Here is a 17,293-nt window from a genome sequence, read left to right as displayed (position 1 = left end):
TCTCGGGTCTCCGACTATGTGCATGCAATCATTACCAGCTCCCGCATCCTGAGCGGCAGACAGCGGCTTTTAAAATTACTGGCAGATCATTTCTGGGTGCCAGGGAGGCACCTAAAAAATGTGAGTGGTTTTAATTAGTGTTTTAAACAGGTTTTAATAAATACTATGTTACCCCTCTCTGCTTTGACTCTTATATATATATATATATGTGAGCTCTCATCTGGTCTGTGTGAGAGGAGACAGGGCAAAGTAAAGGACACCTAGCCACGCACAGTGGAGCTGTGGATAGCTTTCTTTGATCTTTTTTTGGCATAAGCTAAAAGAGGTCAACTAAATTTGGTGAGTTTCCACCCATTGGAGCAAGGACACAACTCACGTGGAGTGGATTAGCACTGCACTAGGATAACCCCCTTAAGCACCAGCATCCTTTAAGAGAAAAATTTTGATTAATTTTTAACTTTATCCATTTTTAATTTCATCCATTTTTTCCCAGATCTTTTACCACCATGGACTTTTTTGTATGAGCAAAGATTTTATGTTACACGTATTTTCATTATGAATTCACAGACTGCACTAAATTTAAGCATTGGCACTTTGTGTGTATATATATATATATATATATATCAATTTAATTGTGTAGTTGTTTAATGTTTGATTTATTTCACATATGTGTAATTGGCGATAATTTATCAGCAGTATTTCACAGGATCATTCACTGCTTTTTGGGCAAATTCAATGTGCAGATTTAAAAGGTAGCGTGCGTCCATTATATATATATTACTTCCCAAGCATGTCTTTGGAGTGTGGAAGGAAACCCCCAGCTAGGTAGTGTTGCGGAATTCGAACGGACGACCTTAGTGTTGCCAGGCGGAAGTGCTAATCACTTCGCCACTGTAATTATCTTCAGAATCCAGGTACAGAGCATGGTGAGATCCTCCAAATCTGTGCAGCCTTCTGCCATAGAGTCAGAGATTTAAGTCCTAGGAATCCATTTAGCTGCTTTTCTCCTGTTGATTATACAACAGCAGCAGCATTAATTCAGTAAATGCAAAATCTGTATTTGTATTAATCTGCCCTTAAACTGTAATCTTGCTTCACCAATAATAGATTATGATTACTGTTTCAGCACAGGACATTCACTTTGCTAGATATTTCCCATAGGTTTATTTTTTATTTATTTTTAGAGCCAGACAGTAGGGTTGTTTCGCAATAAATAAACCATGACACTTATTTAGACAGTAGGGTTGTTTCGCAATAAATAAACCATGACACTTATTGAATTTGGTAATGTTGAATATTTTTTTCCCTTGAAACCTTTGTTTATGATTGCATTGACGGCTACATTGGTCACTAATATAGGGGGAAATGGTAAGGCCAATGCTTTGTTCGTCATGTGCATGTTTTCTTCTACAGAACAAACCAACTCATCAACTGCAGATTCTTCATGCTTTACCACTACCTCACCTACATTGCTTTAAAGCATGACCTAGATACACTGACTGTATCTTAGACTTGCTGGCTGTGATGTTACAGTTAAAAATAAAAACAGTGCTGTCTTATTATCATGTCAAATTCATAGTAAGCTGAGAAAATGCTCTTTTCATGTTGTACTTTAATTCAATGTTAGATTATAAGAAAATTAGCATTTACCACAGATTGTATGTAGCTCAAAATGGGAATTGTCTTGGACTTATATCGAAAGAGGAAAATATTTTCCAGCTAACTATGACAGGATTTTCTAGTTTTCACAGAAAGTGTATCCATCTGTTCTGCGCACCAGGCACATAATGGTTGAAATTGCGTCTGTCAGTAAGACTGGCTAGTGATGTCCTTTTTTGCTTCAAACATTGTCTGTTTAAATGGGTGTGTAACTGCATTGCTCAGCTCCTTTCTTGCTGACTTTAGTGCAAGTGAACATGCAAGAAGGTGGCTTATTTTACACATAACCCTGTCATGGTTTGGTTGAATTACGACGTAAATTATTTTTCAGGACCTGACTGCCTTGGCGAAAGAGTTGAGAGAATTGCGTATCGAAGAGACAAATCGACCGATAAAGAAGGTGACTGATTACTCCTCCTCTAGTGAGGAATCTGAGAGCAGTGAGGAAGAAGATGGCGAGAGTGAGAACCAGGATGGAACTGTGCCAGTTAGTGACATCCCTAGACTTATGTAAGCACTGCATCGGTGTACTGACATGTTTGTCTTTCAGTATTAAAATATTAAGGAGAAACAGATGCTCTGCAACATTGCACTCATATTTCAACTTATATATTGATCTATTTTTACTAAAAACTGTAATTACTTCTTCTCAGCCACCTCAGATCTGCTTGAAAGTTTGTATTTGTTTGATAGCTGTGATAAAGTAACCCCCATTTCTTAGTAAGAACACAGATATATGTACAGTAAATTTTCAAACATTTTCATCCAAAGTCCACATTCAATTCAGGTACAATATCTGCTCTTTTATGCATACTTAGGCTGGCCATACAAGGTGCGAATTTCTTTCCTGCAGCCATGGGTTTCAGTGTTCACATAGGAATCAGCGATTGTCTTCTCCTGGCAGAGGCAGGTGGGAGAAGCTGTCCTCACCGGGAGAAGACAGTGATTTATATGCACTATAATACCAAAAGTATTGGGACGCCTGCCTTTACACGAACATTAACTTTATTGGCATCCCAGTCTTAGTCCATAGGGTTCAATATTGAATTGGCCCACCCTTTGCAGCTATAACAGCTTTAACTCTGCTGGGAAGGCTGTCCGCAAGGTTTAGGGGTGTGTCTATGGGAATGTTTGACTTTTCTTCCAGTTATCCCTAAGGTATTCTATCGGGTTGAGGTCAGGACTCTGTGCAGGCCAGTCAAATTCCTCCACCCCAAACTCGCTCATCCATGTCTTTATGGACCTTGCATTCTGCACTGGTGCGCAGTCATGTTGGAGCAGGAAGGGCCAACCCTAAACTGTTCCCACAAAGTTGAGAGCATGAAATTGTCCAAAATGTCTTGGTATGCTGACACCTTAAGAGTTCCCTTCACTGGAACTAATGGGCCAAGCCCAACCCCTGAAAAACAACCCCACACCATAATCCCCCCTCCACCAAATGATTTGGACCAGTGCACAAAGCAAGGTCCATAAAGACCTGGATGAGGGAGTTTGGAGTAGAAGAACTTGAGTGACCTGCACAGAGTCCTGACCTCAACCCGATAGAACACCTTTGGGATGAATTAGAACGCAGCCTGACCTTTTACAAAATAAGTTCTAAAAGAATGGTCAAACATTCCCATAGTCACACCCCTAAACCTTTTGGACAGCCTTCCCAGAAGAGTTGAAGCTGTTATAGCTGCAAAGGGTGGGCCAACTCAATATTGCCATTAAAGCTCATGTGCCTGTACCTTTGGTAATATAGTGTATATAGCAGCTGCTAGTGATAATTACAAGAGAATCTGGCGGGCTGGTTGTACCCAAGTTGATCGATTGATCAACTTGGTACATTCAGCCGGCCCATTAACAGTTCAAATCTTGGCCGGTTCCTACTGAACCAGCTGAAATTCGAACCCTGTATGGCCAGCCTTAGTATATAAGCATTAGTTATGGCAGAGCTGCTACAAGTGATTAGATTAGCACTCTGGTAGTAGTCCTTTTCTAACAATTAAACTACATTACCATCTGTACGATTCACTGCACTTGTACTATCAAGGGATCTTCAATTTATGTTACTATTGTGTCATGTAGAGTTACGGTATGTGCTATCAGTTTTTATCTCTCACTGGCTTCTTTAATATCCCAGAGACTAAATAGCTGTAGTATTTTCACCTAAGAGATCCACCTGACTGCTATGTCAATCACGCAAAGTCTCACTCTGACTGTTTGCCCTGTCATTTAGGTTAAAGTACAGAGAATGGAGTAGGAAAATTAGGACTCCTGTCAGTGCAGGAGGGGGCTTGAGATGTCATAGAAGGGGTAACCTATGCCAGATACTATTGAAAGGAGATTTCACCACGGAATGCACGGAGCAATATAAGAGGAGAAATGGGTGATTCTGTCAGCACACCTCATAATTAGAAACAACATTTTATGAATTGGGTTTTTTTTTTTTTTGCTATATTGGATTGAGTAGAGAAGGGTGAGAACCTATTGCAGGTTTTTACTACTGAATACTGTATGTCCATACTTGAAGTAATTAAAATCACTTTATAATGACATGGGAAATTATGAGAAGTCTCCCCAATTAGGACAAAGTTTCCAACAAAAACTTTTTTAGTAAAGTTTCTATTGCTTTCAGTGTTATCCTCGCTCAGTGACATGTATGTCACTGCCACAGGGAATTAAATGAAGGCTGCATTAAAGCCCAACAAAGTCTACCCCTTATTTATTCTGTCCAAAAAAACTTCATCAAATGTCAGCCTAACTTTTTATTTTATTTAATAATGCTTCTTTATTTTTTATCACCAAAGCTACTATATTACTGCTATATTACCTTTAAAATTTGCTTTTGTGCTGTATGTTTGTTGTTGGCCCTTGTACAATGAGAGGTTTCAGTGAATAGTAAAGTGACTTCTTATATTGTTGCTTGTATGTAGACCAACAGGAGGATCTGGAAACAATGAGCCATATAATACAGGGACACAGGGTCTTGAAACCTCCCAGTCCGAGACGTTCAGAAGCATCTCCAGAGAAGGAACTTTAATGGCCCGGGAGGTAAGCTGTTAAGACCTGCACTATGGCTAAAAACTACTACAAATGGTCATTTTCTCATCCATATAAAATTAATAATTTTTTCCCAATAGATATTTTAGGCTCTGTATTTGCTATTGATGTATGAGTTATGTCTATGAAGGATCTCACTAGTCCAGGTCATTATATAGCTAGCAGTAGTTAGTCACATTCAATTGGATTTGTTCTGTATTGTTTTGTAGCTTCTCCAAAGCCATGTTTCAATGGATGTCCAGTATATACTTTAGCATTTACGGTATATCCACAGAAGTAGCACATACACTTTAATGCAGTTACCATAGAATGGGTAGATTTTCCAAGAACAAGATCTACATAATCCCATCCTTGGTGCCTGAAAATCTTCATAGGTGCTACTTTCTCTTATTAACTTGCTAAAAGTATGATTTGTTGACAATTTGCTGGGGGTAGAGATGTTAAAGCGGCATTATATTTGTAAGACAGACTGTTCGGGATGGTTGTTCCAGTTTCACATAGATGGCCTCTTTCACGCTCTTGCAAACCAGTTGTTTACTCTGTTCAAAATGTCCTTGTTCTTAAAGGTAAAGAAAGACCAGTAAATCTTGACTTGTAGAATTAGCCCTCCTATGTTGGGCTATTTGTTTGTTGAGTTTGCTTTTTCTCACTAATGTACAGGTCTTTGCATCCCTCACTACACTGTATTGAATATACCAAGTTTTGCCTGTATTTGTATGTTGGGTCTTTAGGGTGTACATGCTTTTGTCTCAGTGTATGGGTGGGCTTGAGATTCTGAGTTATCCTGACACTTCAGCTATATATAGTATGCCTATATTATTCTGTGTGTACTGCTTCACCCCTCTGTTCCATGGTCCTGTGTTTTTTGCTTGACCTTGAAGAGGTTTTACCCCCTTAATGCCCGGCCATTTTTGCGATACATCACTGCATTACTTTAACTGACAATTGTGCTTCATGCGACGCTGTACCCAAATAGAAAAAAAAAATCCCCACAAATAGAGCTTTCTTTTGGTGGTATTTGATCACCTCTGCGGTTTTTATTTTTTGTACTATAAACAAAAAAAAGAGCAACAATTCTGAAAAAATATATATATTTTTTACTTTCTGCTATAAAACATTCCCAATAAAAAGAATAAAAAACCTAATTATTTTCATCAATTTAGGCCAATATGTATTCTGCTACATATTTTTAGTAAAAAAAATCCCAATAAGTGTATATTGATTGCTTTGCGCAAAAGTTATCAGGTCTACAAACTAGGGTATACATTTTTTGTCATTTTTATTTATTTATTTTTTACTAGTAATGGCAGCGATCAGCAATTTTTAGCAGGACTGTGACATTGCAGCGGACAGATCGGACACCTAACTGACACTTTTGACACTTTTGAGGGGACCAGTGATGTTACTACAGTAATCAGTGCTAAAAATATGCACTATTACTGTACTAATTGAAACAATACAAAAAGGTTGGGACTTTGAATGAGAGACATGACAGAGTAAAATTGTATCATATTTGTTGATGCATAAAAGGAGGTAATGATGTAATACACGTATAGGCTGAGATGATATGGTGACAATAAAGTAATGAAGTACATGGTGTACACCCCAACAGTTACAATCTCAAAAGAACCAACATGACAATGAAACAGTAATACAGAGTAATATGACATCATAACATCCATTGACTGACGCGTTTCGTGGACTAAGGCCACTTCTTCAGAGTCGGTGTATAGTCATATCTATAAGTAAATGAGTATATACGTATGAGTACATTGCATTGGATGGTAATTAGGAAATTGGGGGAGAAGGGGAGAGAGAGGGGATAGGGAGCAGAGTCCCCATGGCCCCAACACTTACCCAGTCACTCCAAGTGTGATGGGTCCTGGAGGTGGGGGTATCACCCCAAATGTCTCCCCCGTTTGCTGAGGGCATGTGGGGCCCGCGGAACAGGCGAAGGCGTCACATACAGGGTAAATTTGTAAAGATATAATAGAGTAGGCAGAGTATATCTAAATAAAGTAATGGTAATAATAATGAGTAGTTGTGTCGAATAAACAACGTAATAATATTAGCTGATGTATGTGAGTGAGGGGAAAGGGAGGGGAGGAAAAGATGATGTGAACATTGGAGAGATGAGTAGGGTAAAGTGAGGGGATGTGATGGAGATGGAAAAAAATGAAATGGTCATAATTAAATTAAATATGTAACTAAGTAGCCAGAGTATGTCTATATAAAATGAGTATAAGTATTAACTGTCATAAATGAGTATATACTATATAGAGATTATAAAGCTACATGAATAGTATGTATATTGATTATATACCTGTATGATTGTATACTAGTGAAAATAATAATAAGTATTATTATTTTCACTAGTATACAATCATACAATACATTTATGACAGTTAATACTTATACTCATTTTATATAGACATACTCTGGCTACTTAGTTACATATTTAATTTAATTATGACCATTTCATATTTTTCCATCTCCATCACATCCCCTCACTTTACCCTACTCATCTCTCCAATGTTCACATCATCTTTTCCTCCCCTCCCTTTCCCCTCACTCACATACATCAGCTAATATTATTACGTTGTTTATTCGACACAACTACTCATTATTATTACCATTACTTTATTTAGATATACTCTGCCTACTCTATTATATCTTTACAAATTTACCCTGTATGTGACGCCTTCGCCTGGCCCGCGGGCCCCACATGCCCTCAGCTCCCGGGGGAGACATTTGGGGTGATACCCCCACCTCCAGGACCCATCACACTTGGAGTGACTGGGTAAGTGTTGGGGCCATGGGGACTCTGCTCCCTATCCCCTCTCTCTCCCCTTCTCCCCCAATTTCCTAATTACCATCCAATGCAATGTACTCATACGTATATACTCATTTACTTATAGATATGACTATACACCGACTCTGAAGAAGTGGCCTTAGTCCACGAAACGCGTCAGTCAATGGATGTTATGATGTCATATTACTCTGTATTACTGTTTCATTGTCATGTTGGTTCTTTTGAAATTGTAACTGTTGGGGTGTACACCATGTACTTCATTACTTTATTGTCACCATATCATCTCAGCCTATACGTGTATTACATCATTACCTCCTTTTATGCATCAACAAATATGATACAATTTTACTCTGTCATGTCTCTCATTCAAAGTCCCAACCTTTTTGTATTGTTTCAATTGATATTAGGGATGGAGGCGCACGGCTATTCCAACCGTGCGTTTCATTTAAAGTCCCGCCCTCCCCCCCTCCTTTATTACTGTACTAATGACACTGGCAGGGAAGGGGTTAACACCAGGGACGATCACAGGGTTAAGTGTGCTCCTAGGAAGTGCATTCTAATTGTGTGGGGGATGTACTCTAATAGATAACTCAGAGACCTGTGTACCTAAGTAGTAGGAACAGAGGATCCCTGTGTTCATCTGTGACAGACAGTCTGTGTTTACATAGGCAGACCGCCATTGTGTTTCCATGGATCAACAAGACTCACAGTCTGTAACTGTGATATCTACCACAGGAACATGTCAGGGTGCCAAAGTAAAGTTCAATCCCTTGGCTGAGACTTTCAAAACTTTTTTCAAACAAATTTTATACATTTTCTATCTCAAAGCATCAATAGTGAAATAGGTCTGTATCAACTTCTCATTTAATTGTTTTTGGGCTCTTTCTAAAATCGTCTTGGCACACTGATCATTTACTGTGGAATCCAAGTCAACAATATAGCCAATAATAGTTAATCACATTTAACTGGAATTTCTGTAATATTGAGGACGGTTTGTAGCTTCTCCGAGCCACTGCTTTAGTTCTAGTGAGTACCAGGAAGATATCCTAGCATTTATAGCCACACAGGTAGTGCAGGCACCTCTATTCAATCCCCATGGAAGATGTAGATGTTGATTATCCAAGAACAGGATGGGAGGTGTGAAAGTTATGGAACTGCAAGCTGTTAGTGAACAAATAAACTGAAATAAAGTAGACAAATACATCAAAGTTTATACAGGAAGGACAGAATACCAAATTGCCCTTTTTTTGACCATGTGTCAAGAAAAGAATGACTTGGACACTGAGGTCTACTGGAAACCTACTATCTCAAACCAGTATCTGCTTTTTGACTTCCATCACCCACTGGAATACAAACTGGGGTTTTTGAAAACTCTGCAACATCTGCCCGGGATGGCCGCTACAAACGAAAGACTAAAGACAAAGAACATTGACATATCAGAAGTGCTTTGAAGGTTTATGGCTACCCAGGCTGGGGTTTCATTACAACATTCAAAAAATCTGTCAAAAACACCACTGAACATATGGGAAAAATGTAACACGCTGAGTAATACAGTATATTCATCTTGTATGTAGTTAGTGTTGGGAAACCTCAAAAGGTTCTTTAACAAACATTACATCCTGGTGTCATTCAAGCCCACTAATACACTGAGACAGAAACTTGTATATCCTAAAGACCCAACACCCAAATAGAAGCAAAATACGTTGGTATATGCAGGGTATTGTAGTGAGGAACGCAAAGATCTGTACATTAGAGGGGAGAAACAAACAAACAACCTGACATAGAAGGGCGACTCGGCAGTCTTTCTACACATTACAAGTACAGGGAGGTACACAGTTTGAACAGAGAGGGCTGCTGGTTTACAAAAGTGAATAAGGAACAACCAAACTAGAACAGAAGTTGGGAGGCTTTGACACATCTGTCTTCCACATTTGATGCCTTTTTACCATTTCAATGCCATCAATTTAACAACAATTAAGACCTTTAGACATGTAAATCGAGGAATTAACACCCACGCAGACACCAAGGTTGGGAATATGTAATTAACTTTCACAGCTATCATCCAACTCTTGATCAATCAGCATTTCTTCCATTCCATGGTGATTGGATTAAAATGTCTGCAATACCTGTGTGGATAAAAAAAGGTTGTGGTGTCTTTCTGACACTCTTTGGAACTGAAGAAGTGGTTTGGAGGAACTATGAAATGTCTTCAATACTACAGATCAACCCCAGTTAAAGGTGACTAAACACTACTAGCATTGTATGATATATTTATTTTATGTTGTATGATGTGGTATTGGGAGGGGGTACATGCCATATCTTGAATAATTATAAACAAAATAAACTTTAAAAAGGGGGATTGATAAAAAAAAAGCTGCTCCCAGATATTTACACCACAGATATAATTAACTAGAGAACAACGTTGGGGCTTAATTTGTTGCTGTTTCACAGTAAAATTGGTATTGACTGTTAGGCTAGGCATGAAAGAGTTCACACATGAGCTGGGTTTTTTCATGGCCCTCACAACTGGGAGAAGTCTAGCTTTCTTTTTCATTTTTGGTTATTATAATATATTCATGTTTCAATAGAATGTAGAGAAGGTAGGCATTTTATGAGCTGAATCAATATTTATAGCCCGATATTGCCTAGCATTGAATAGGCTATGCAACTGTGAGCTCTATGTGTTTATGGGTGTCATGTATCCTAAAAACAGGTGAGTAAATTATTATTAAAGTAAAAGGTTGAACACCATGTAATAAAGTGATCGATAGCAGTTATTAAAAAGAGGGTTTCAGTTGTATCTACTTTTTAGAACATACTACAGAGCAAAAACAATGTATACTGTGTATGTGAGATAGATAGATAGATAGATAGATAGATAGATAGATAGATAGATAGATAGATAGATAGATAGATAGATAGATAGATAGATAGATAGATAGATAGATAGATAGATAGATAGATAGATAGATAGATAGATAGATAGATAGATAGATAGATAGATAGATAGATAGATAGATAGATAGATAGATAGATAGATAGATAGATAGATAGATAGATAGATAGATAGATAGATAGATAGATAGATCGATCACTGGTTTAGAGGTACTCACGGGTCAGTGTTATTATTGTCAACATTTAGATGAGGCTCAGTCCATCCAGTCCATCTTTCTCGTCTTGAGAAAGATGGACTGAGCTTCATTGAAACGTCGACAGTGCCTCTAAGCATGGCTACCCTTAAAAATATATATATATATATATATATATATACACAGGGCTTATTTTCTCAGAAGCAAAGGTGCATGAACTAAACCACGACCCTGTGTTTACCAGTGATGGTGGTGAGCAGGGAGCAGAGGGTCTGAGCCAAAGCCACTAGTACCAGCTGAAAAGGAGCCCTATATATATATATATATATATATATATATATATATATATATATATATATATATATATATATATACACAGTATCTCAAAAAAGTGAGTACACCCCTTACATTTTTGTAAATATTTTATTATATCTTATGTGACAACACTAAAGAAATGACACTTTGCTACAATGTAAAGTAGTGAGTGTACAGCTTGTATAACAGTGTAAGTTTGCTATCCCCTCAAAATAACCCAACACACGGCCATTAATGTCTAAACCGCTGGCAACAAAAGTGAGAACAGAACACCCCTAAGTGAAAATGTCCAAATTGGGACCAATTATCCATTTTCCCTCCCCGGTGTCATGTGACTCGTTAGTGTTACAAGGTCTCAGGTGTCAATGGGGAGCAGTTGTGTTAAATTTGGTGTTATCGCTCTCACTCTCTCATACTGGTCACTGGAAGTTCAACATGGCACCTCATGGCAAAGAACTCTCTGAGAATCTGAAAAAAAGAATTGTTGCTCTACATAAAGATGGCCTAGGCAATAAGAAGATTGCCAAGACCCTGAAACTGAGCTGCAACACGGTGGCCAAGACCATACAGCGGTTTAACAGGACAGGTTCCACTCAGAACAGGCCTCGCCATGGTCGAGAAAAGAGGTTAAGTGCACGTGCTCAGCGTCATATACAGGTTGTCTTCGGGAAATTGATGTATGAGTGCTGCCAGCATTGCTGCAAAGGTTGAAGGGGTGGGGGGTCAGCCTGTCAGTGCTCAGACCATACGCCACACACTGCATCAAATTGGTCTGCATAGCTATCGTCCCAGAAGGAAGCCTCTTCTAAAGATGATGCACAAGAATGCCTGCAAACAGTTTGCTGAAGAGAAGCAGACTAAGGACATGGATTACTGAAACAATGTCCTGTGGTCTAATGAGGCCAAAATAAGCTTATTTGGTTCGGATGTTGTCAAGCGTGTGTGGCGGCAACCAGATGAGGAGTACAAAGACAAGTGTGTCTTGCCTACAATCAAGCATGGTGGTGGAAGTGTCATGGTCTGAGGCTGCATGAGTGCTGCCGGCACTGGGGAGCTACAGTTCAGTGAGGGAACCATGAATGCCAACATGTACTGTGACATACTGAAGCAGAGCGTGATCCCCTTCCTTCAGAGACTGGGCCATAGGGCAGTATTCCAACATGATAACGACCCCAAACACACCTCCAAGAAGACCACTGCCTTGCTAAAGAAGCTGAGGCTAAAGGTGATGGACTGGCCAAGCATGTCTCCAGACCTAAACCCTATTTAGCATCTGTGGGGCTTCTTCAAATGGAAGGTGGAGGAGCGCAAGGTTTCTAACATCCACCAGCTCCATGATGTCATCATGGAGGAGTGGAAAAGGACTCCAGTGGCAACCTGTAAAGCTCTGGTGAACTCCATGCCCAAGAGGGTTAAGGCAGTGCTGGAAAATAATGGAGGCCACACAAAATATTGACACTTTGGACCCAATTTGGACATTTTCACTTAGGTGTGTACTCACTTTTGTTGCCAGTGGTTTAGACATTAATGGCTGTATGTTGAGTTATTTTGAGGGGACAGCAAATGTACACTGTTATACAAGCTGTACACTCACTACTTTACATTGTAGCAAATTTTCATTTCTCCAGTGTTGTCACATTAAAGGGTATAATAAATAAAATAATAAAAATATATATGTGTGCAAAAATTTTAGACGGGTGTGAAAAATACTGTATATTAAAAATGCTTTCAGAAAAAGAGGCATTGATGGTTTATTTTTACCAATTACCAAAATGGAAAGTAAATGAACAGAAGAGAAATCCAAATCAAACCAATATTTGGTGTGACCACCCTGTGCCTTAAAGACAGCATCAATTCTAGGTATACTTGCACACAGTTTTTGAAGGAACTCCGCAGGTAGGTTATTCCAAACATCTTGGAGAACTAACCACAGATCCTCTGTAGATGTAGGCTGCCTCAAATCCTTCTGTCTATTCATGTAATCCCAGACAGACTGGATGATGTTGGCAACTGGGCTCTGTGGGGTCGAACCATCACTTTCAGGACTCTTTGTTCTTCTTTACACTGAAGATAGTTCTGAATGACATTGGCTGTATGTTTGGGGTCATTGTCCTGCTGCAGAGTAAATTTGGGGCCAATCACACGTCTCCCTGATGGTATGGCATGATGGATAAGTATCTGCCTGTATTGTTCAGCATTGAGGACACCACTAATCCTGACCAAATTCCCAACTCCATTTGCAGAAATGCAGCCCCAAACTTACAAGGAACCTTCACCATGTTTCACTGTTGCCTGCGGACACTCATTATTGTACTGCTCTCCAGCTCTTTGGCAAACAAACTGCCTCTTGCTACAGCCAAATATTCAAAATTTTCACTCCTCAATGCAGAGCACCTACTGCCATTTTTCTGCACCTGAATTCCTATGTTTTCATGCATAGTTGAGTCGCTTAGCGTTGTTTCCACATCAGAGGTATGGCTTTTTGGCCGCAAATCTTCCACGAAGGCCATCTCTGGTAAGACTTCTCTGGACTAAAAACTGACTTTTCATTTATAGTGCACAACATTTGTATCATATGCATTTATCTACCTCTGTTTTGTATGGTTAAATATATTTTTGAAAGCATTCTTACTTAACAGCATTTTTTCACACCTGCCTAAAACGTTTACACAGTACTATATAGATACACACATATATATTTATATAGAGAAAGACAGACATACGAATGATCAAGATCGATACACAGTAATGTAAACAAGGTTGGATATAATGTATTCTACACAGGGAACTTTTTAATACATATGCTTATACTACTGTACTAGGTATTCCTGATTTAAATGTAAATAGAGATGTATAGCAAGTCATAGGTGGTCATATGAGAATCAAAAATTACAAGTTCTGCTGATAATGGGATTAATAGTTATAAAATGTGCACAAATATATATAAAAAGTATATGAATAGCCTAAATGTCATGTTACTATAATACATTGTGCACCAGTGTGACAGCAGTTCTGCCTTATTCTGTTGTGTTAGGACATCTATTCCATATTGAAGATGTTTAGGCTTCTAAAAAGACTTCTTTCTGTGGAGAAAAAACATTCATTAAAAGAAAAACTGTACTGCGAGAATTATGTAGGCTACCTGTTTATTAGCTAGCTTTTTCAAAAGGGAGGTCAGCAGCGACAACAATAACCTGTGTATTTTTGTGGGATGGTGCAGAAAGGAAGTAAGGTTATGCAGCAGAGCAGTTAAGATTTACCAATCTAATGTGAACCTTTATGAAATATCATTTCCGGGCCCCTGTTTATCTAAAACTGGTCCTCTTGAACCATATTAAACGCATTTGTAGAACACATTGTTGCATAAAATCTGTTGGACTTAATCAGCGGAGAAGTGCATAGAGCAAAGCTAAAGTGTTACCCATATCAACAACTGAAAGTCCAGTTCCTGCTCATTGTCCTATTGAGCAATCTGTGTGTGTCCAATGTCTGATTACTTCTGTTGTAAGTTCTCTTTATACACACTAAGGAAAAAATTCAGTAGTTTATTATGTAGGCTTTGATTTCAAGGTTTGGGACTAAAGATATAAAATAGTGAGATATTTTACTATTATTATTGAAGAAAACAATAGAAGCTTAGAAGAGGGCCTCTTGAGTTTTGAACACAAGCAACATACTGTAAATACTGAAAAAAGGATACCTAAAGCTCAAATCACAAAGATTTATAAGAGATGAAGTGTGAAAATGTCAGATGATCATTGAGGTTCTTGTCATGCTTCTTCTATTGATTTGAGTTATCACAGATCACTGGGAATTGGCTAGGATGTCTGAGTGAAAAACACCCTAGAATTCCCCCAGAACATTGATTTTTAAGTGTGGTTGTTTTGCATCCAGCATTCAGAATCTTCCCCAATAAATCACTTCCGGCCTTTCACAAATGCAAAGCAAGTCCTGAGAGTTCCTTGGCAAAATGACTGCTGAGAAATGTATAATAAATATTTTATTTTATATGGGCTATGCTTCACTACACTACATATGCACATGTGGCAGCTGAGGGGGAAAAGCGATTCATGCTCAGGTTTTCATTAAATAAATGTCAATCCTGTCAGCGCATGCAGGAAGAGATTCATGCAGAGCTGACATCAAAGATTGTTTAATTCTTGCTCAATCCATAATTCTACCTGGGAAGCTTACTATTTGAATGGTTTCAATTATTATGCATATTGGAGATTGGAAGAAAACTGAAAATTACCTTTACTCTTACTTTACTAATAATATTTAAGTTTTAGTATTAGTTAGTTGTGGTGGAGGTGCATAAGAAGTACCGTATTTATTCGAGTATAACGCGCACCCCTAATTTTCGATTAAAAATCGGTATAAAATTTTGTTTCACACCAAGCATTGTAATTGACAAAAAACGTTGTTGAACACGTGCGGCCATGATTAAAATCATTTATTGACAACCTAAACTGGTGTAAACACAGTACCGAAATAAAATTACCTGAATTGTACAAAAGCAATGCTTACCGTAACGTGTGGGCGAGGCAAGGAAATGAAGCGGCGACCATACAGCGGATATTAGTAAGAATTCTCACCCCCAGTTCGGACCGCCCACTGTACGCGACGAGGGGACGTTTTTTTTTTTTTCTTCGCCCTTGTGTACAGTGAGCGGCTGCAGCCCGGAAAAGGCTCAGTGCGAACTCACAATTCGCCTGCGCCCTCAATGGACCGGCCGCCACTGCCACCCCACCCCAGCCCTCGTTTATAACGCGCACCCAAACTTTGATTTCTTTTTTTGGTAGAAAATTTTGCGCGTTATACTCGAATAAATACGGTAATGTTTTATAGTGGGACCAATCTTACAGCTTGTTAGCATACAAATTGTCCATAGTTGTAATACAAGTGGTCTCAGAGCACTGGTCATTGCCTTTGTTTGGAACCCTATAGGGATCCATCTGAAGAGATGGAGGGATGGGAACAAGTCATTGTTCTAATTATTCTCTTGGGGGTGTACATTTTAGCTTGAGCTATTGATCTTTGTACATGGGATTTTTACAACAAAGGGAGCAATCAACATACTGGAAAACATTTGATAAGGCAAATAAAGCTTATGCTGCTGCTCAAATAAAAGAATACATAATTGTATATAATATTTCATGAATTCATAGCTAGAAAAGAAATTATAATTTTTTTTATTTTCTTTATTCATTTATTAACTAGAGGGAACTCTCACTGCATTTTCCATTGAGTCAGACTTCCAACTCCTAGACTTGTCTTATGAGAAGCATCGCAAAGCACAACCATTGTGTAGCACTGCAAAGTAGAAAGCAGATAGTGTTTATGTAATAATCAAGTTATACACAAAAAACAAGGTATTTATATTAAAGTGGACCTTGCAGTAAACAGATTTGTCTGTGTAATATAGCAGGACCCCTTTCCCTGTAATAAATAGCAGCATGAAAGTAAAAAAAGAAAACTGTAGGGAATAAAATCAGTAAATGTTCTTAAGTACCTTACCCTCAGCTTCTGTATTGAAGAGTTTGATGTTGTGATTCTTCTAGCAATGCAATTCCACATGTAAGCATAGTGCATAAGGATATTCTTGTGCAATTTGTGATTCTGCTGTTGATTTTTGGGGAAGGGCCTTTGATATATTACGCAGGCTTTGCTTTTTACTGTCAGGTTTGCTTTGGAGTGATCTCATTCTAAAGCATACAGTACTTAAAATAAGAAATGCAATATTACCATTGCATATGGGCTTCAAAGGAAAACAAAGATGTAAAATTGTGGCTTACCAGTCCTTAAAAGTTGAGGCTGCGTTAATTTTCTTTTTTTAGGCTAAGAACATTTCCTGAGTAGAAGGAAACTGGTAACAGCATACAATGACTTGGTGCATTAACACAGATAATATTTATTGTACATACATAAAATGCACTCACAAGAAGTCAAAATTTCTTGGGCCTATCAAGGGCCAACAGCAAAAGATGACATCCAGCAACCCTCCATGAACAGCAGCAATGCTGGGTGTGCACAAGAGACTGCGTCCTGGAGTGTGAAACTGCTCCCACGCAAGCATCACTTTATACAAAGGATTGTTGGATGCCATCTTCTGCTACAGGCGCTTGATAGACACATGAAATTGTGACTTCTTGTGAGTATATTTTATCTATTACGTATGAAAGAAAGAGGGAAGGTATTTGGAGCTGCCTAGGTAAAACAGTGTTCTAAATAGATTTGCACAATATGTGATTGGAGTGTCAAAAATGCAAATATAATCCACAGCAATGTATGACCTAAATCCTTTGCTGTGGATTATATTTGCATTTTTGACACTCCAATCACATATTGTGCACATCTATTCAGAACACTGTTT

General features: G+C 38.5%; 1 protein-coding gene across 11 annotated transcripts in view; it reads left to right on the top strand.

Annotated features, from left to right (window-relative positions):
- The window catches only part of TNIK (TRAF2 and NCK interacting kinase), a 478,118-nt gene that overhangs the window by 417,745 nt on the left and 43,080 nt on the right, over positions 1-17,293 (top strand). For all 11 annotated transcript variants that reach the window (XM_082249643.1, XM_082249642.1, XM_082249649.1 and 8 more), the window contains 2 exons: positions 1,991-2,169; positions 4,578-4,695. In XM_082249643.1, the coding sequence (XP_082105769.1) occupies positions 1,991-2,169; positions 4,578-4,695 (297 nt within the window). The remainder of the gene's footprint in view (positions 1-1,990; positions 2,170-4,577; positions 4,696-17,293) is intronic.

This window comes from Pelophylax lessonae, assembly GCF_965119305.1.
Source record: "Pelophylax lessonae genome assembly, chromosome: 3".
Classification (NCBI taxonomy): Eukaryota; Metazoa; Chordata; class Amphibia; order Anura; family Ranidae; genus Pelophylax; species Pelophylax lessonae.
Note: the sequence above shows the minus strand (reverse complement) of the source record. Positions and strands in the feature narration are given on the sequence as shown.